Below are 19366 nucleotides of genomic sequence, written 5' to 3'. Positions count from 1 at the left end.
AGAGTGATGTTATTAATTAGTCAGGGAATTCTCTTTATTTGCTTCCAATGTCTTCTCTGCTGTCTCTGATGCTTCTCATATTCTACCTCATTCTGTGTGTTAGCAACAAAAATCTTCTTAAGACAATAACTTTATTTTATATGAAATGTACTAGATACCATGTATATAGGAGACACATAAAATATGTATAAGTTAGGTGGTCAAGATTTTAGCTGTGAGTATAATACTTGGCTCATAATAAATGTTTTGACATTCAGCATCTTTTTAAAAAGTTTAAACTTTATATTTATATTTGTGTTTGTGTGTATGTATATACCTACCTGTCTTTACATGTATGCTGTGTGTTCAGTGTCCACAGAGGCTAGAAGAGGTCATATGATTCCTGAGATTTGGAATTACAAGTTGTTTTAAGACTCTTGACATAGGTGCTGAGAACTGACTCCAGTCCTTTCTAAGAGCAGGAAGGACTGTTAACTACTGAGCCATCTCTCTAGGTAGATATTCGATTTCTTATAAGATATATTTCTCATAGATTTATGTGACATTGGCCTTTCCTTGGACAGAAGATGGCTAGCCATACTGATGATGGCTTTGCTGGGAGACTGGACTATATGTACATGGGGAAGGCTGAAGTGAAGAATATATGTACACATGGATCACAGTGCTAGAGGTCCTGTGAGCCTGATGGGCCTGGACATCAGTCAGTGATGCTGATGCTGTTCTAAATCACATTATGTGACAGTTACAATCTTTAAAACTCTTTATCTTTAAAATATGTATGATAGAACCATCAACCATATTTGGTTATTATGAGGATTCATGAATATGCATTTTAGAGTACACAGCATATACAGCATAACATTTAAAAATAGCATTTTACTTGTTGGGAAGACTGTGTTTCATAAAGATAATTTGACCTTTATGTTTGTTATTGGTGCCTGAGGCTTCTAGAGGATGTGTGTGTGGGGGTGTATATGTATGTGTATTTATGTGTGTATTATATAAAATCCATATTATAATTATGTGTTAATAATTATACAGACTGTCCCACAGATGTGAGAGGGAATATCTATATGTTGTATCATATCTGTGTGCCATAGATGTATTTGTGTATATGAATACACGTACTTACATATATGCATCCATTTACTCATGCTTATATATGCATCCATTTACTCATGCTTATATTGCATATATACAAAAGAGAGAAAATAAGATCTCTCAGCTGTAGTTCACATCTAGGAAGACTCAGGGAAAACTCGGTAGAGTCCCACTCAGACAGAGCATACTACCTCGACAAGGCCTTCTCACCTATTGTGGTTTCCCTAAATAGCTTATTCCTTAGGACTCTCCACTTTTCCCTCTAAACTTTTCTTAGTGGGCTTAACTGCTGGAGAAGAGAGTGAGAGAAAAGGTGGAAGAGACAAAGGTGAGGGAGAACAGAATGAGAGAGAATGGGAAATAAAAAGAAAATAAGACACTCAGCAAACAGCAGGAGGGCCAAGAAAAATACTTAATCAAAACAATGAATATTGTCATTTCCTCCCACAGTCTGCATTCCCAGTCATCTTCGACAAGCCGTCTTAGGAAGCCAAGAAATGCTGAGTTGCCTGGCATGTGTGCATACGTGGTAGGGGATAGAGATGAGCACGCGTGTTAGAGCTCTGGTAGAACATTCCAGTGGCCAGCTTAGCCTGCCTCTACCTCCCATGAGCTGAAGGCTATCCAAGGAGCCAGAGGCCAGAGGCAGAGGGAGGAATAAGCTCCAGGGCTCCATAGAAGCTCCTGGACTTCAAGACCCTCTAGGGTCACGGACTGTACTTTCCTTTCTCATCTCTGCAGGATTTCTACCTCTGCCCAAGACCTGCTTCTTTTTCTTCCCTGATCTCCCTTCCACAAGAATGCGAGTTCTTAAGCTTAACACGTATTGAATTCATAGAGGAAGTGGCCTGGCAGGGCAGCTGATGGACACACAAAGAAAAGGAACTGAGAGAGTAGTTATCTACTGAGGTGACCAAGGGAAGGCACCAGAAGGACCCATCCCACATAGCATGATGGTCACAGTGGCCTGAAATTTTACTGCTTTTCTCGGAGTCATTCAGCAGCAGCCTGTTGTCTTTTAGAGTCGACTCTGAGCACGCCTATATTTAGACAGTCATATTAAACCATTGTGATAGTCAAATCTTTCTTTCCTCAAACCTCAGGCCACCTCCTCATGGCCCCTCCCATTTAACAGTGTGGAAAAACTCAGGGCAAAATGAATTATCCATATCTATATACACCAAACTTCTCTTCACCCAGTCTTGCCTCTCCTCACAAGGTGATCTAGCCTTGGAGGCTCTTGCCTACCCCAAGGCAGGGATAGGTGGGGTAGGCAGAGTTGAAGTTGATTGTGGGGAAGACAAGACAGATTTGGAGAATTCAATCAGAGTATACATGTACCTATGCCAGGAAATCATTTAATGAGCTCTTACTGGCTCCAAGGTACACACAGAGCTATACCTCTCTCCATAAAGTCCTGTCTAAGCCACAACACTCCTACAAACTTTTTGCTCATCTTTCATTCTGTTCAAAGCCATGGTAGTGGCTATTCTTAGTTGTGGGGGTTGAAAAGGACCCCCCCTCAAGGCCTCACTAACAGATAAAATATTCTATGCCTCCTATTTGTCACCAAAGCCATGTGACAAATAGGTAGTTCTCTATCTTTATATGACCTCCATAACTTGCCTTCACTTAGAACTACTTCTTTGCTTATCTAGACATTGGAACCCAACTCCATGTCATTAAACAATCAACAATAACAACAAAATCTTTCTCCATCTATTACTTGTCTTCCACATAACACTTTTCTTTGATACAACTGACCCTGTATAATCCATTGATCTAGATTTCTATCGGTTATCCCCCTAAAATGTGATTGTACACCAACTATGTCCTCCCTTCTTAATGCAGACAACATCTCTAAATCCTGTTAAGTAATGGTAGGTACCAAGGAGCAGACCTCTGGGTGATCTGATGGCTTGGGTCAAGAGTACTTATGTTTGTGATACAGACTTAGTCTGAGCTCAAAATTCCACAAAAATTAATACTGAAATACCTTCATATCTTTCTGGTGTCTCCACAGCAGATCTGGAGGGGCTGCTCCTGCTCATGGTTTTCTTGTTTTCATAACTGGAGTGAGACAAGTGGCCTGTAAGGTTTCCTGACAGTCTTGTTGTATGGCATTTGTCTTCCTTCTTGAATAGGGCAATGCCCTAACAGCTGTTTATTTAGGAACTCCCCTGATGCCTCCCCAGCTTATTGAAGCCCTCCATATCTCCAGATCAAAAGCACAAACTTTGAACATAAAAGAACCCAGTTCTAGGGGAATCACATAAGCAAGAATACATCCATGTTACTCTCTCTACTCATCTTCTCCTGTGTTTTGGGGGATCAAACCAAAACATCTAACATGCTAAGCAAATATTCTATCAATATGCTCCATGGGAGTGGAAGCCTCTCTTCTCTTACATCAGCTCAATGTCTTGTACAAACACACCTATGCAACAGATTAAGTTGATGTTAAGTGAACATTGAAAGATGAATCCCATGTGTCTTCTTCAGAATTACCTTTATGAATTAACAAGTTGGGCAGGTTTGTTTTCTTCTAAATTAAGGCTCCCTTTCCCCATTTTGTTTCTAATATCCCATGGCATTTGTTCTTACTGTCAGAAGAGAGGAACCAATGTTGACTGAAAGGTTACCACTATGGTTTTGAGTATTACTCTAGTTTATAGAGCCCAGGAAGACTTTCTTTTTCTTTTTCCTTTTCCTTTTCCTTTTCCATTTCATTTTCCTCTCTCTCTCTCTCTCTCTCTCTCTCTCTCTCTCTCTCTCTCTCACACACACACACACACACACACACACTTTACATATTTCATAGACTTTTTGTATACCTGACCGTTGCCCCCTCACAACTCAGATCCTTCTGCTTGTAATGAAGGTGAGTGGGCAGGATACTGCCCAAGCTAGGAGCATCCATGTTTGTCCCAAAAGTGTTGGTAGCAGAATCTTGAGGTTTTGCTTTCTGGGGCCTTGATTTAGAGAACTCATTTATCAGCCTATGAGGCCGTACAGTAGTGGTAGCCTCTCTCTTGCCTTCATGAAGCTGAGCTATTAAGTACTTGCTGTGGGTCAAATACTGTCCTAATCATTGAGGCTCCATTGTTCAATCACCCATTATAATAATCCTGTGAGGTGTCCAAGCAAGTGTGCTATTTCTTATAGTAACGTGACTTACTTATAATGTAGCAGGAGAATTGAGCAAGGCAGGACTCTGAGCATGTGTCAATCAAAAATGGTATCTACGCTCTTAATCTTCATTCAGGCACCAAAGTCTTTATGTTTTCTGAATTAGTGCTAGAGATCTGGGTCCTTTGAAGGAGATGAAACCATACAGAGAAGAAAGTCCTGTGATCTTACTTTGTTTGCTTTTCTTCCTCTATTCCAATTTTCTTTCAACCATGTTTCTCCATGGATATTTACTTCTTGTGTCATTTTATGAGATGTGCTCTGTTCCTGGTGTGAGATGTAAACATATTCCATTGCATCTTTCTTCCATTTGCCTTTTCTATAGGTTTGCTAGATTGGGCAAGAGGAAGCTTGAGTTCCTCCTACAGAGTCCATAAAACTATACATGAGCCACTGATACATTGTAGACAACAAGACTAGAGCCCAAGCCAGGCAAGGCGGCACAGGCTTATGATGCAAGTTATTGGGGTGTCTGAACTGGGCTACCAAGTGAGTTCAAGTACATCAATGATCACTCAGTAAAGCCATCAGAGAAAAAGAGCAGTGGATATAGTTCCATGGTAGATTGGTTTCCTAACACATGGAAGGGCCTAGATCTGACCTGGCCTGCAGGTCACGTTATTCTGGGGAACGAGGAGGGTCACAACCTGTGAATAAAGAATGGGCGAGAGAGACGACAGGACTCAAGGAAGCATTGCTTTGTCAAGAGCCATTTACTTAGTGTAGCCGACCATATTTAAAGCAAAAATCTTGGAGGGGAGGGGGAGAGGAAGGAGGGAGATGGAAGTTTACAAGATCTTCTGGGGTTGAGCTCCAGTGTGACAGGTGGGGAGCAGGTGGATGACAGGTGGAGAGGGGGTGGATTTCCGTGAATGTTCTTTTCCCAGGGCCAAGCCGGATCCTTATGAGTCAGGCAGGATATTAATCTCAGGGTTCACATCCTTGTGATTGTCAGGCAGGATGTTAATCTCCGGGTTCTCAATTAGCTGGGGCAGGATATTTATCTCAGGGCTCTCATGGTTCCCAACATAGATCCATTCCCAAGTCCTAAAAACACTGAAGACTAAAATGCCTAGAATTCATGTCAGCTTCCCTCTGATAGCCATCAAAGTGTATGTTCGTGTATGTCAGTGTATACAATGACTTCTTGCGTATTGACTACAGACTTGAGCACTGGCCTTCAAGATGGTGCTCCTTTAAGCTAAAACTCCATTGGGTTCTTGGCATCTTAGATATTCATGGGATCATCAAAAGCTTGGATTTTAGTTATGAAGACTTCAGAGCTAGTAATAAGCAGGGCCAGACCCTCTGATCTTCCAAGTAAGCCATGTTACCTGTATAACATTAGCATGTGATTGTGCCATTCTTTATAGTCATCATGAGCTTTCTTATTAAAATAGCAAGTGTCCCTGATTTTGACACACTTTTTGAAGACCTTGTGATCTAGTTATTCCTACTCCAACTTGGTTGCTGATTTGCAATCATGCCAAAGATTTTTGTGATTTACCGTATTCTTTTTGTTCTGGTTTTCCTGTCTTAAAATCCTAGCAGTGAAACTGAATGTTTTTAATTTTTTCTTTAAGTTTTTGAGCAGTTACATTTTCTTGCATACTTACATTTGGCTACCCCCTCCACATGTCCCTTATTCTCCTGCCTCAAGTACCCCTTCAACCCATATAATGGTTCCTCCATTTCATTTTAGGTGGCTTATACAAAAAGAGTTTTCAGATTCTATATTTGACTTCTTCCTTGTAGGATATGATGTATATCAATACTCTAAAATGTAATAGAAATATATGAATATGCATATATAAATGATGTGATTCTAATGAAGCAGCACGTCTACATAATGTCCTATCAAAGGAAGAAGAGTAAAAATGGGGAACTGGTCATAAATTATGCAAATGGAGTTAGCCTCTCATTTCTGAACAGAACAATCATATGTATTTATTTGTTCAGAAATTACTGTGTCTGGAACTGAACTAGAGGCTAGGAACTAGAATAGGTATTAGATCCCAAGTCTTTGATAGAACTTTCCAAATGTGAAATTTTATGAAGTACATGCATAAAATAATGCCATAGTAAACTCTAAGACAGAGAGAATTCTGGATTCAACTAGAGAAGACTTTCCAGAGGAAGATGTGTCTATGAATATCTAAGTTATTTATTTTAATAGTATATTTCCACAAGTAATTATAAGCCTGCAGCTGTGGCATGCATAGAACCTTCTCTCATACCCAGGGGTGAGTGTTGAAAGAGTAACACAACTTCCTTTATCTATTGCCTCCAATGACTACACTGTACATTAATCTGCCTGAACTAAGCACTGAGAAGCCCAGAACAAAATGCTTCAGTTGAAATAATTGGAACAGACTAGTACTTCCTCCTGAGGATAGGCATTCTAAGGAAAAATGAATCCGGCAAGGCTCAAGTCTCAGGGAAACTAGCATGCTAAGGCTCTTATTTGGCATGAACTTTAGTCTACCTCAGCTCCTTTTGTTGAGACATTAAAGGAAATTAAATTTTCATTCATTCCCAATAAATTAGAAGATGAATAAAATGATCTGAGAGATCATCTGACCAGTAATTGTAAAACTTACCCTCTGTTCCCAGAATTTCCAGGAACTAGCTTTGAAAATGAGGTGGTTAACTTGCATATGGTACATGACCATGTATTTGTGTGTGCATGCATGTATGTAGGTACATGTGTGCAGTTGCATGAGGAGGCCATCAGTTAATGTTCAATGTCTTCTTCAATCATTTTCTAAGTTTTTGGTTTTTTAGGCATGATCTCTTATTGAACCCAAAGGTCCTTAGTTCAAGCAGACTGGCTGACCAGCAGGTTCTAGATCCTTCTGTGCCCCTACTCTTAGTGCTGGGATTATGCTATGAGTCACCACACCTGACTTCTATGGGTACTGGTTACCAAACTCAGATCCTTGTGATACCCCATCAAGTCCATTACTGATTAAGCCAACTCTCCTGGCCACAGTTCACTTTTTAAAGCCCCATTTCTTTATTTGTAAGGTGGGGATTGTACAATAAGTAGTCTTTAAGCTTCCATCTATTTCCTAGGATTTCCTCTTTCTGTGGCCCTTATAAAACAAACATACAATCAAACACACTTATTCACCATTCCTTTCCATATGTACCCAAGAATGGGTTGGTGGATTATGTTAGTTTCAGGAACTTCATGCTATTTTCTATAATTATCCCACTAATTCATGTCCACACCTTTGATTGCTATCATTGCCAATATTTGTACTTGGTTACTTTATTGATGAACAAGTAGAGTTCTGGCAATATACATCCATAAATGGATCAAAAACCTTCCACGCTTTGCCTATGAAATTCTTAGAGAAGATTTATAATGGAATTCCACATCATACAACCGTTAAAGCTCTTGTACAAAAAGCATTATGGATACAGAGGACACAGCTGAGGTGTCTTGATCTGTTTGTGCTGTTTAAAAAACGACTACTTAAACCTGGATTATTTGTAATGAATATAAATTCATTGACTCCCACTTGGACTCTGTCATGGACTCTGGGATGTTTTAGGTCAAATTATCATCTAATGGTGAAAGGCACGTCAGGAAAGGAAGAAGGAGGAAGAGAAGGTGGTGAAAGGAAGGGAAAGAAGCCAAGCCAAGCTCCCCTTTTACAAGGAACTTTCTGCTGAGACACTAGCATTAATCCATTTGTCAGGACAGATTTCCCATGGCCCAGTTCCCTCTTAAAAGTCTCACATCTTAATATCATTTTAATAGCAATTGTATTTTAACATGAGCTGGGAACACTCAAGCATTGGGACCACATAGTACAAGGCAAGGTTGAGAATGAACATGGGCAAGATGTCATCATTACTGAAGAGCCAGAGAGTGGGAAAACTTGGTCCACAGATCAGTCTGCTCTCTGGAGCTTAGTGTGGATGCCTCATCATAGCTTCTCTAGAAAGAGTTCTCTAGAAAGAGGCATCTTTGGAGTCCTGAAACAGGACTAATCTAAATGAACAAATAGATGTGCTCTGATTTCTCATTTGTGTAACAGTAAACTTTGTCTAGAAATGACATATAGAAAGAAAATAGTGCTTGGTATCAGGTCAAACTTTAATGTCTACTTCTGGTTTAAGTCATCCCTGTAATCAAACAAGAATTTCTGCATCAAGGATTCCAGAGGGAGAATCCCATCTGGTTGAGTTCCCAGACTTTCTATTAGCAAAGTAGGATGGTGGGAGTCCGAACTTCTTCCTAGAACATAGTTGTGGTCTTAGGTTCTATTGTAAGGTGCAGACAAAAAATATCTTAGTATTGTCCAAGCAATGGCTGTGTTGCCAGCTTATCAATCAAAATTCAAAAAACTCCCTTGAGGGTAGACTCTATGGCAGGCTGACTGAGGTCTTCTTCTCTACTGTCATCTTTCTTTACCTTTGATAGTTCTTTCAGTCTTGTTGTCTCTGTGGACTCATCTAGTCCTAGACCATTCCCCTGAGAGGACAGATGGAGCAGAATCAGTCTCCCAAAGGGGTTCCTCTCATCCCTAAATCTGAGTCAAGTTATTTCTCAGCCACATTTCGATGCTAGCCCATCAAACTGTAGACTACTAACAGTGGTTATCATCAAGAACTCAAGCTGTAGTTTCAATATTTCAGTATCCCTTTAACAGAATCTTGCATATATAGGTATAGAATCAAGAATGTTCACTGTTGGTCTGAATGACTAAAACCATAGACAACAGACAGAGTCACCATCTCTGTGTCTCAGTCTGTTGGGTCAGGAGCCACAAACAACCAGTCTTTGTACACAGTGGGAATATTGCAATCTGTTTACAAGAAACCTGTAATAGTAGAATTAATGAACATAAAATTGAATTTATTTTAGTGTAGTTCCCAACACTATGCATATAGAATAAACTGGCACACGTTCCAAGTGTGCTTTTGTTGATTATTTATCTGATTGTCTCACTTTCTTGCAATATAGCTACCACCTACCACCAAAAGGCTAGTAAACTAAGTCTTTCTGTAACAACCAAAATGGCTACCATAAAGGGAATTCATCATAAGAAGAGCAACTCAGGCACTGCCTTTGATATAAGAATTTATTTTAGTTATGATCTATAGGCTTGGAATTCTGTCTCAATGTTAGATAACAAGTAAAAGGTGTGTGTGTGTGTGTGTGTGTGTGTGTGTGTGTGTGTGTATACTTGCACATGCATAAGAGGAAGCATATTTATTATAGAAATTAATCTTTCTGAACACTGAGAAGAATTAATGCTCATATGATGACTTTTTGCTGTATAAGTAGCTGCATTTTATAGATTTTTTTTCTTGTCAGCATGATTAAAATGACCTCTAAGAAGTGAGCTTCAGATTTTTAAAAACTACACTTGCACAGGACACTTTACAGTATAAATGAGTTGTATATTCTAGGTGGGGCAAGGTACACAGGACTGAAACCATCCCAGCCCCCTCTCTCAAGGAGTAGCCTAAAGAGAGGAATTGTACACTGAGCCTGACATCTTCAGCTGTTGAGCTGAAAGTCCTCTCTACCCCGTCTCTGAGTGCTTTCAAATGTTGGATCAATCAGTCATTTTTCCTTTCCCCCTTTTCCTTCGTAGATTTGGATTCAAATAGTCTTCCCAGGCACATGTTGCTATAGGAGACTCTGTTTGTTGAGGGTGGAGTGGTTGGTTTTGGCATGTTAGGGGAGGGGCAATTAATTCTAGTAGGTATTTAGTATATTAAACACTTCAGTCTTTCCAAAATTTCTTCTGTATTTATAGTCCCCCCTTTTTAATAAGTTCCTTCCTCTCTGTATGACCCTTTAGAAGTAAAAAAATAAACACCTTTTAGAAATAAATGCAATAGAAGCCCAGTGAGCCATAGAGAAGATCACCTAGGGAGTTACTGCTTCATTGTGGATTCCCTTAAGTTCTTGAGATGAGAAGCCATTCCTTCCTAAAGCCATTCAAAAAGTATAGTCTGGATCTGGGGGATGGCTCTGTTTGCAATGTTTTTATTACAAGCACAAGGACGTAAGTTTGATCCCAGAACCCCTGTTAAAAACAAACAAACAAACAATTTAGGTTTTATGGCACATACTTCTAATACTACCATTACAAAGGCAGAAACACTCAATCTCTAAGGCTTTCTGGCCATGCACACTTGATAAGTTTTATCTGCAAACCATAACCAAAACAAAAACAATAAAAACACAAATGCCACCTGTGGAATTATACCTAAAGTTGTCTTCTCATCTCCACAAATATGCATGCATGCACTAGAATACACATAAATATACATAAATGCATGTACAGAGTATAAGCTATTTTTTTAAAGGACAACATCCTCTCCATTCTAAAAAGCATGCTAGTACATGGATATGTAGTGGAGAGATATGCAAGGTGAGATTTTATAATTATAGCAATTATATACATGGTAAAAAAAAAGGAGTTGACCAAGTTTGGCCAATTAATTAGTCAAGGTTGGAGGAAGAGTATTTTGTTCTAAGTGGGTAAATTATTCTCTAAGTACTTGACAAAAGAACAGGAAACCAAAGGACCTTAAAAGATGGAGCTGGTCCCCTGACTCCTTATTATGTAGTCATCTCAAGTTTTCAGGAACAAAAGTAACTGGTCCCATGTGAAAGACAAATGTTCATCTTTGAACCTTCTTCTTTCTCCCAGAGGTCCACGTTGCAAACAGAATTCATTTCCCATCCACTTTCAGCTGACATGGCTATAGAGATGTGTGACCCAACAAGTAGCTTCTTTTCAATGGTTGGCAAATGGGTATAGTCTAGGATGAGATGTTTAAATGACCTCAGGACCCCAAAGAATAAATCAACACAGTGAAGTAATGCCTTGGATGAGCTTATTACGACACAACTCATTTGCTGAACATTATTTCATAGTCATTACAGAATTGAGTGATTTATTTCATCAAAGCAGGATAGACTGTGGGATAATCTTTGTATTTCACATTTAAGGAGGGTAGGGGAGAAGTGGTCTTCACATGTAACTTGAAGGTGGTCTCAGAACACGAAATTCCTGTGATCCAAAGAGCTTATCCATGAGATGTTTCCTAAGAGTTTACATTTGGCCATGAGCCGAAGAGGGTGAGTGAGGGATACAGTGCAGGTAGGCTTGCTGATAGACCCTTCTGGATGCTTTATTGTCTATTTTCTTCAAGAGGTAGCTCTCTGGAGAGGCAATATATTGGTCTGCTGAACTGTTTTTTTAACTGCTTGCTGCTGTTCTTATCATGCTTTTTCTTTTGGGGTGAAACACTCCATTAACTCTGGCTTAGTTTGGGCCCCTTTCCTATTTTGTTTCCTGTTAACTGATGGTGGTAGCAGGAATGTAGGGAAATAACTCAGCCCTCTCTGTTCAAATGCTGTGTCTAGCTTCTGTGAGTTCTAGCATTACATGTGCCAGTCCTGGTGACCTTAACCTGGGGTCACTTTCACCTTGGACAGACAACGTGTATATCATCATAGCACCTGAGGATATCTGGAGTCTCTCAAGTGCCAGGCTTCAGCAAATCAAGAGATGGGCATAAAAATGAAGAAAAGTAACATTACAGGCAAGATATATGACAAATGATGCCTAGCTCTGCCTGACCCTGGCTATGTGATGTGGGAGAATATCATCTATATACATTTCTTCTTTTCTCACTGATAAAACCAACATTGCCACAAACACTGGTTGTTTTTTTTTTTTTTTTTGAAAATTAGCAGAATTAAAATGTAGAAGTATAGTGTACATACTATAAAGATTTGTTATTACAAGAAAGCTACAGTAACTGATCAGAGCATTTAATGATACCAGCAGTACTCACACTGGGCCAGAAACAGTGGGTTGATGTGAAATCAGACAGTGCCTTGGACACAAAGGTTTTTTTCTTAAGACTTTTCAACATTTTGAGAATGTGTTTTGCCTTTTGGGTGCTCATCCACAATCTCTTGAGTATTTGGAGTAGGTTAGAGGTGATTTGGGGGAGAGGGAAGGGGGCCCACGAAGCTCCACAGGAAACTGACTTTGTCTCTTCACAGCCTTTCCAAGCAGATGGTTGGTGTGACACTATCAATAACCGTGCCTACTGCAACTATGATGGGGGAGACTGTTGCTCTTCCACGCTCTCTTCCAAGAAGGTAAATTTCCAAGAAGCACCTGGGATGGGTGGGAAGGCCAAGGCTCCAAAACTAGTGGGACTTTTGCTAGCCCCCCTTCACGGTGCATCATAACTGGCTCTTACCCAGTTACTAAGTGGAAACTATAAGAAGTAAACACAGGAGTTTCTGAAGTCATTCGGAGATTAAGTAATTAGGAGATAAGGTGGTGAGCGTGGTTTACTAAACTGCCAATCTAGTTGCCCATTGGACTACAACTTTTGTTGCTTTTAGTCTCCTGCCTACTTATTATTGCCCAAACAAAAGAATGTCTTCCCTTTGAAAGACCTAGATTACCAACAAAAAGCTTCCCAGTTAATATTCCTCATCTTTGTAATTAAATCAAAAGCCCCAATAGTCCTTTGTGACAAATATATCATAGGAGTGTGTCACTCTCTGGACCAGATCAGTAAGGCCCTTTTGTCAGATATTCTTTGTCCCTGTTATTCTTGGTTCTGTTAGATCAATAGATAGGCTCCCTATGTCTGTAAAATTGAGTGAGCTGAAAAATCTCAATATTATGAGTAAAAATCCAAGTGCTCTGAGGACATTTGAAGCTAATTGGGAAATTCAATGAATTTAAGATATGTAGATGGTATTTCCTTCTCTATATGTATCTCCATAATAAAGCCATGATCAACTGTATACAGACTGGTATACCATTGACAGTTTTTCTCTTCCAATCACTTACTATGTGCCAGGCACTATGCTCAGCCTTTTATATGAACAAAGTGACTTAACATGGAGTAATTAGCCACTCATCAAATCACCAACCAATTTGGGCCTCTGTTTCTCTGAAAACTAATCAATCTTGAACTAAGAGAAACAGATCATGAACTTTGACCTTAAGTCAGAAGACAGGTCAATTACTTTCTATTCTTACTTGTGGAAAAGGCTACTCAAGAAGACATGACACTTAGGAAGTCATTTAATTCTCCCAACTTCATCTCTGCACACCTGGGACTTGTCTAGGAATTTTAGTGCCTCTGGCTAGCTAACAGAAAAACTGAAGTTCTAAAGCCACATTATTTTACCTCTCTACTGACTCTATATCTTGTTCTATTTCACATGTGCAAACGATCTTGTTGCACAATCACTGAACAATACATCTTCACTAATATGGGACATTTATGTTCAACTCATTTAATCATAGTACCTGAAAGGTAGAATATTTACAATTCTCATGTCTTAAAATAGTCTTATAGTCTTATATTTTAATTGTAGTTAGTCAAAGGGAATTGCCTATTTGATGCTAACAGTACAAGCAGGACAAAAGCAACTTTTTCCACACCATCTCTAAAATGGGATAATTACATACAATTGAGATAACAGCCATACACAATGGGAAGGGATATGCAATGATTCACAATCCCAATGTATATCCTAGGCTCAGGAAAGGCAAAATTTCATGCATATGAAGATGCCCCAGATGATCCCATTGCTCCAAGAGCATAGAGAAGTCAGAAACATGAACATTTAGGGAGTCTTTGCTAATATGTAGCAGCCATTGCTCTAAGTCAGTTCTAGTCTTCCTCATAAGGAGAGCATGCGAACATTCATCCTTATGTCTATGAGGATTACAGTAATCACAAAAATTAACTGTACATTGTCAGTAGTATTATGAGTTATCCCAACAATAGTTATAGGTATAGATACAGGTATAAATGTGTTATAGTATTCATTTGGCCCAACCTCACAAATGTTGTCTGGAGGGTGGTACTCATGTCGTCTCACCCTATAGATGAAGAAATGAAGAAATGAAGGATTATCTTGCCTAAAATGATACTGTATATAATAAAAGGACTCAGTGTTAATTCCAGGTTTCAGATGTGAACCCCCCACTTTCATGCTTCTTGTAGTACAAAATAAGGAAAATTATAGTCAGTTGAAAATTGTGAAGCTTGGACCCAAAACTGGATGCTTTCAACTTCCTGCTCACTCCCCTAGGTCATTCCATTTGCTGCAGACTGCGACTCGGATGAATGCACCTGTCGAGACCCCAAGGCAGAAGAAAACCAGTAACTCTAGGACCAGAGCCCACTCCTCTGTCCTGGAGGCAGACTAAAAGAGAAGCTCCCATCCCAGGATGCAAAGGGTGAATAAACACGACAGCTTCTAAGGTGGAAGGAGAGCTCAGAAGAGAGCCTTTAAGAAATGCAAGAGAATATTTGTAGGTGCCAGTTAATGCATTAAGTAGTCCAAGTAGGGAGGGATTAGAGGCAAACATTTCTGTACAAAGACAATTGTTTAGAAATGGAAGGAGAAATTGACGAACAGGACCCCTTCCCTCATCTGTACTCTGCTCCATCCTTCTCTCAACTCTCACTCTCCTTCCCCGCTCTGCACGCGTCAGTGGCTCAGCCCCCACCCAACATGTAAACCAGTATCAAAATATTAGAAGATAAGCTGCCAGGGACTCTGTCAATACCCATTTCAGATGGACTGTCATCTTTCAGGGCTCATCTACTCCAGACTGGCCCTTTGCCTTTCTTTTGAGTGGTTTCTCTCAAACAATGAGGTTAGCTATTTCTCTATAAGTATTTAAACATAATTATATAAATATATTATATATTATATATTTTGCTGTTTACTAAGCTACAGATTATCCATTGTTCCACAAATGCTGCTGTGAAGTTCATGTCCAGAGGGATACTGAAGCTTCGAGGACAGAAAGAAAGGTTCTTTTGCTTTCCTCCCATAGATAGGGATTGGCAGGTCGGATGGGGAGAAGATAGTCGATGGAATTCTGGATGCTGGCCTGTCAGCTGATCATCATTTTATGACCTGGGAGCTGGGCCTACTGAAAGGAGATAGACTTGGCATGCTAAGACCAAGAGGCATGGAAAGTTACAAATGGGAACCTATTTGGCAGCAGGTCCAGGAGAAATAGACAATGGTTTCTAAGTATCTACCAAAAGGAGCATACAAACTCTCCTACACTTCTCAGAACTCTCAGCTGGAGTTGTTGAAGACCAGGGTCTTTTCTACTTTTCCATGTACCTAGTCCAAGTATAGCTGCCAACCAGCCAGCCAGTCAGCCAGTCAGCCAACCAGCTAGCCAAAAAAGTTTGTATGAGGGCTCATTCTCTGAACATCAAGCTTACAGGAACTTACACCCTCTTCATACTTGGCCAGTCGCTGTCTCTCCTTGTTACAAGTCTCAAAGCCTGGCCATTGTTCACAGCCACATCACCAACTGTTGATTTTTCTGAGAAAAGAAAATGCTTTGGAGATTTGGAAATGGGGCGGGGGGAGATAAGAGATGAAAGAAGAGGGTGCTGGAAGAGGGAAATGCTGTCAGAGGGGTGAAAGGTCAGAGAGGTGAGAGGTCAAGATGAAATGAGGTCTGAGGATAAGAGGATGGAATGAGTGAACAAGCCCCTGTTCCAAGTCTCCAAAGGAGGCCAGAGATCCTTCGAGCAACGAGATAAATCTTATTCAAGCGCAAAGTATGAAGTTTGTAGCCCAGTAAGCAACACGTGGAGCGAGGGTGACACTCTGTGGGGAGAAAGAAGAATTTCAACTATTCAGGATCCATGTTGTCCTTACCACTTCTTGTTCAATAGCTGTATGCTAATGTGACAAAACAGTCACATTAACACTTCTCTGTCCATCCATCTTAAGCTCATATTTTTCCATGGGATCTGTCCTAGGTATGTTTTCTTACAACAGTTTTTGGATCACACCTGGAAAGAGAGTTAGGACATAGTTTCTTTCTTTTAATGATGGTCTTCTTACAAAGGCTCTGATATCTGTCTCCCCTAATTTTTTCCTCCAGTGGAAACTAAGACCAAGTAAAACTTGGAGTCACTTCTGGTATCTCCAAAACCTGTCCTCCTGTTCCTCCTACTCTTCATCATCAAGGCTGAAGCAACTAATCTATAAAATGAGAAAGGAAATACTATTTATCAGCAGCAGCACATTACCCCTACTCTATATGAAGAGCAATATTCTGCAGTGATTGTGGATATGGCAATATACATATACTTACCTATGCATAAGTGGAATGTGGATAACAAAGCCATTGAGAAAGGGAAAGGCAGTGTTAATCTTCTATTCCTAGCAATAAGGTAAACAGTGCTTAAATACTGTTTGTTGTCTAGGTCACACTTAGTACCCTCTGTCAGGAAGGACAATTCATATTCTGAATTCTGATAAGTTTACTATGGAAAGAACAATAGAAAAGCTTAAATTTTCTACTAAATATTTCAATTTATATTTCTGGTTCCTGATACGTTTAATATGAAAAAACCAATAGAAAAATTTAAATTCTCTACTAAATGCACACACACACACACACACACACACACACACTGTTTCCTTGGAGAAGCATTCAGATTCCTGGATATGTGTCAACTTTTGCCTTAGACAAATCACGACAGAGAAAGCAATAGTTATCTTGGGCACAAGTCAGTGCACAGAGTCTGTCATGCCCAAGAGCACTCATGGGCACCAGTGTGCATCCATGTTCAGTCTCTTCACTAAGTCCACTCAGAGTAACAGAGAGAACATTTTGATCCCATGCTTCACTTTAAGATACTTTGTTCTTTCTTGGCAACATACACCCTGCCCTGGGAAGGCAAGAGGACAGCTCCCCAGGCTGAAGGTCATTTAGCTATAATCAGCTAGACAGAGGCAACAGTCTTGTCTAGACTTTGTCCCTTGGCTCCAGTGTTTAAAGAAACTTAAGTCCCTAATAAAGAAAATGATCAGTGATCCCAGGGACAACTCATGCTTACCCCCAGTTGATTATATTCAGTTCTTCTTAGACATCCAGGGCCCTCTACAGAAGCTCCTCTGCCTGTTTCTTTATTCCAGAGTCACCTATTATTGTTCCTGGTAACCAGAGTTTTGAGCCTAAAGGTAGCTGACTTTGATAGTTTGTACGGCAGCCTACAATCATGGATACTGAAAAGAAAAGAGGTCAGCAGGGTCAATGAGCAGATCCTGGCAAAGACGGCAGCCAGTAGAGTCTTCTTGGTTCTTTTCTTTCCTTTCCAACATTTAAGGCCTTATTCTTTGACACATCACCTATTCTATGTGGTCACCATCAAGTGTGTCAGTTAGCACCCAAGGGGACAGTTTGATGGAAAACACAGTGAACGGGGCCGATCTACTGTATTGTAATGTAAAACAGCTACATCAGTTATTTTATAAGATTATAAAACATTCATTAAAAAATCAGCACATAAAATATGAAGTGCATTTGGTGTCTTATTCTTTGTTTCAATGATTTCATTATTTCAGACCTAAACCATTGGCCTAAACCAGACCCACATTTCCTTTATTGGCTGGTAATTCTCTGCAGTCACTTGAAAACTATTTTTTATATAAATAGGTTATGAAAGAGATATAAACATGGGAATCAACAGGAAGAGATGACATTTACCAAGGTAGAGTGTGCAATGTGATGCCAAATGCCTTGTGAGCGGTGAAACAATACACAAGAAGAATCATTTACATTTCAGATTCGATAAGCATCATCTCTGGATGCCAAGAGGAAGTGGCATTTGAGTCCATTATCAGACATCAGGGAGACATCCAGTTTAGCTGAAACTCAGAACTAAATTAATATGTACAAGGCAGTTGGTAAACATAATCTTATTTAATTCTCAGGGGGTGGGGAGTCTAAAAAATCACACATTCTCACTTCAGATAAGAACACCAACCACCAGTCTGGAGAAGACAGTTCTTCCAGATGACATGACTAAACTAGCTTCAAGCCTGACTGGTGGGATACTGAAGTGTAAAAAGATAAAATAAGTAGTGAACACTAAGAAAGGAAGAAGTGATGGACAGGGTCAGAGGTGGTGCCAGCACCTCCTGTGACACTATCATGTCTGAGGGGATAAAGAGAGCCAGGAGAGCAAGTTTGGTAGCAAGAATATGAATTTGTTCTTTTTATGAACTTTGCTTGATGACCAGACCAATAGTTAGAAATGTCACAGAAAGCCTGAGATCCGAGCCCTGGAAGAGGCTGCTGCACCTGGGACCTAGAAGTGAAGTTCTCCAGTCATGCCAGGCACAGTTGGGAAGGCTGGATGGATTACTCATACCCCCTTCAGACACTTGGGAAGACAAGAAGAAAAGGTGGCTGGAAACCTAACTTTGCACTGCAGGAAAGAGGTTTGTGGTTGGAAATAAGCATTGTATAATAAAAGGAATGATTCCTTGGCATTTTCTGCAATAAGTGCCTTCCTGGGATTTCTGGCTATCTGTGGGTGAGGGCGAGATCACTTTTGCTTTTGCTGTTCTACAAGTGAGGAAACTGAGTGATGGAGAGACTCTAGGAAATTGCAAGTATGTGTAGTAAGCTTCCAGTTACACAAGACTCCAGATTTGGCTTTGATTTGTTTTGTTCTTTGCTCTTAAATGGGATGTGTTTTCTGTTGTACTCTATGTAACCCAATAGACCCACAAGTGAGCCCAGACCCTACTGCAATGAGCAAGGTAACAGCTTTTCATCTGTTTGTGTTTGAAGGTACACACATATTTCCGTATGGTTTTCTTAGTCTTTTTTCTCTCTTCCTGCTCTCCATGTTAAATGGTAGGGAATCCTCCTTGAGCCCCGGCCCTCTCATATGCCAAGCCCTGAATATAAGCAGATGCCCTTGAACATGCCAGTTAGGACAGCTGGACAGAAACATCTGGCAAGGTTGCATTCTTCTTAATAGCATTCCCCAGGGAAAGTCTGGTTTTCATTGACTGACAAATTGAAATGACATGACTAGTCATCCCTAAGCTGAGAGCCCTGAGCTAAGACACCTGCACCTCCCATTCTGGTCATGCAGGTGATGAGAAGTTCTGAGTATGGAAAAAACAGTTAGCAGAATGCATTACACTTCTAAATTTCTCCAATGAGTCTCTGGACCTGGTGCTGGTTCTCTCTCTCTCTCTCTCTCTCTCTCT

General features: G+C 40.1%; 1 protein-coding gene across 6 annotated transcripts in view; it reads left to right on the top strand.

The window, feature by feature from the left end:
• Pappa2 (pappalysin 2) overlaps positions 1-17657 on the top strand; it is a 256051-nt gene extending 238394 nt beyond the window's left edge. For all 6 annotated transcript variants that reach the window (XM_031386494.1, XM_031386463.1, XM_031386444.1 and 3 more), the window contains exons 23-24: positions 12341-12439; positions 14405-17657. In XM_031386494.1, coding sequence (XP_031242354.1) covers positions 12341-12439; positions 14405-14479 — 174 coding nt within the window. In that variant the 3' untranslated portion in view covers positions 14480-17657. The remainder of the gene's footprint in view (positions 1-12340; positions 12440-14404) is intronic.
• The last annotated feature ends 1709 nt before the right edge of the window (positions 17658-19366 follow it).

This window comes from Mastomys coucha, unplaced genomic scaffold (assembly GCF_008632895.1).
Source record: "Mastomys coucha isolate ucsf_1 unplaced genomic scaffold, UCSF_Mcou_1 pScaffold1, whole genome shotgun sequence".
NCBI lineage: Eukaryota > Metazoa > Chordata > Mammalia > Rodentia > Muridae > Mastomys > Mastomys coucha.
This window is presented reverse-complemented; position numbering and strand designations above follow the sequence as displayed.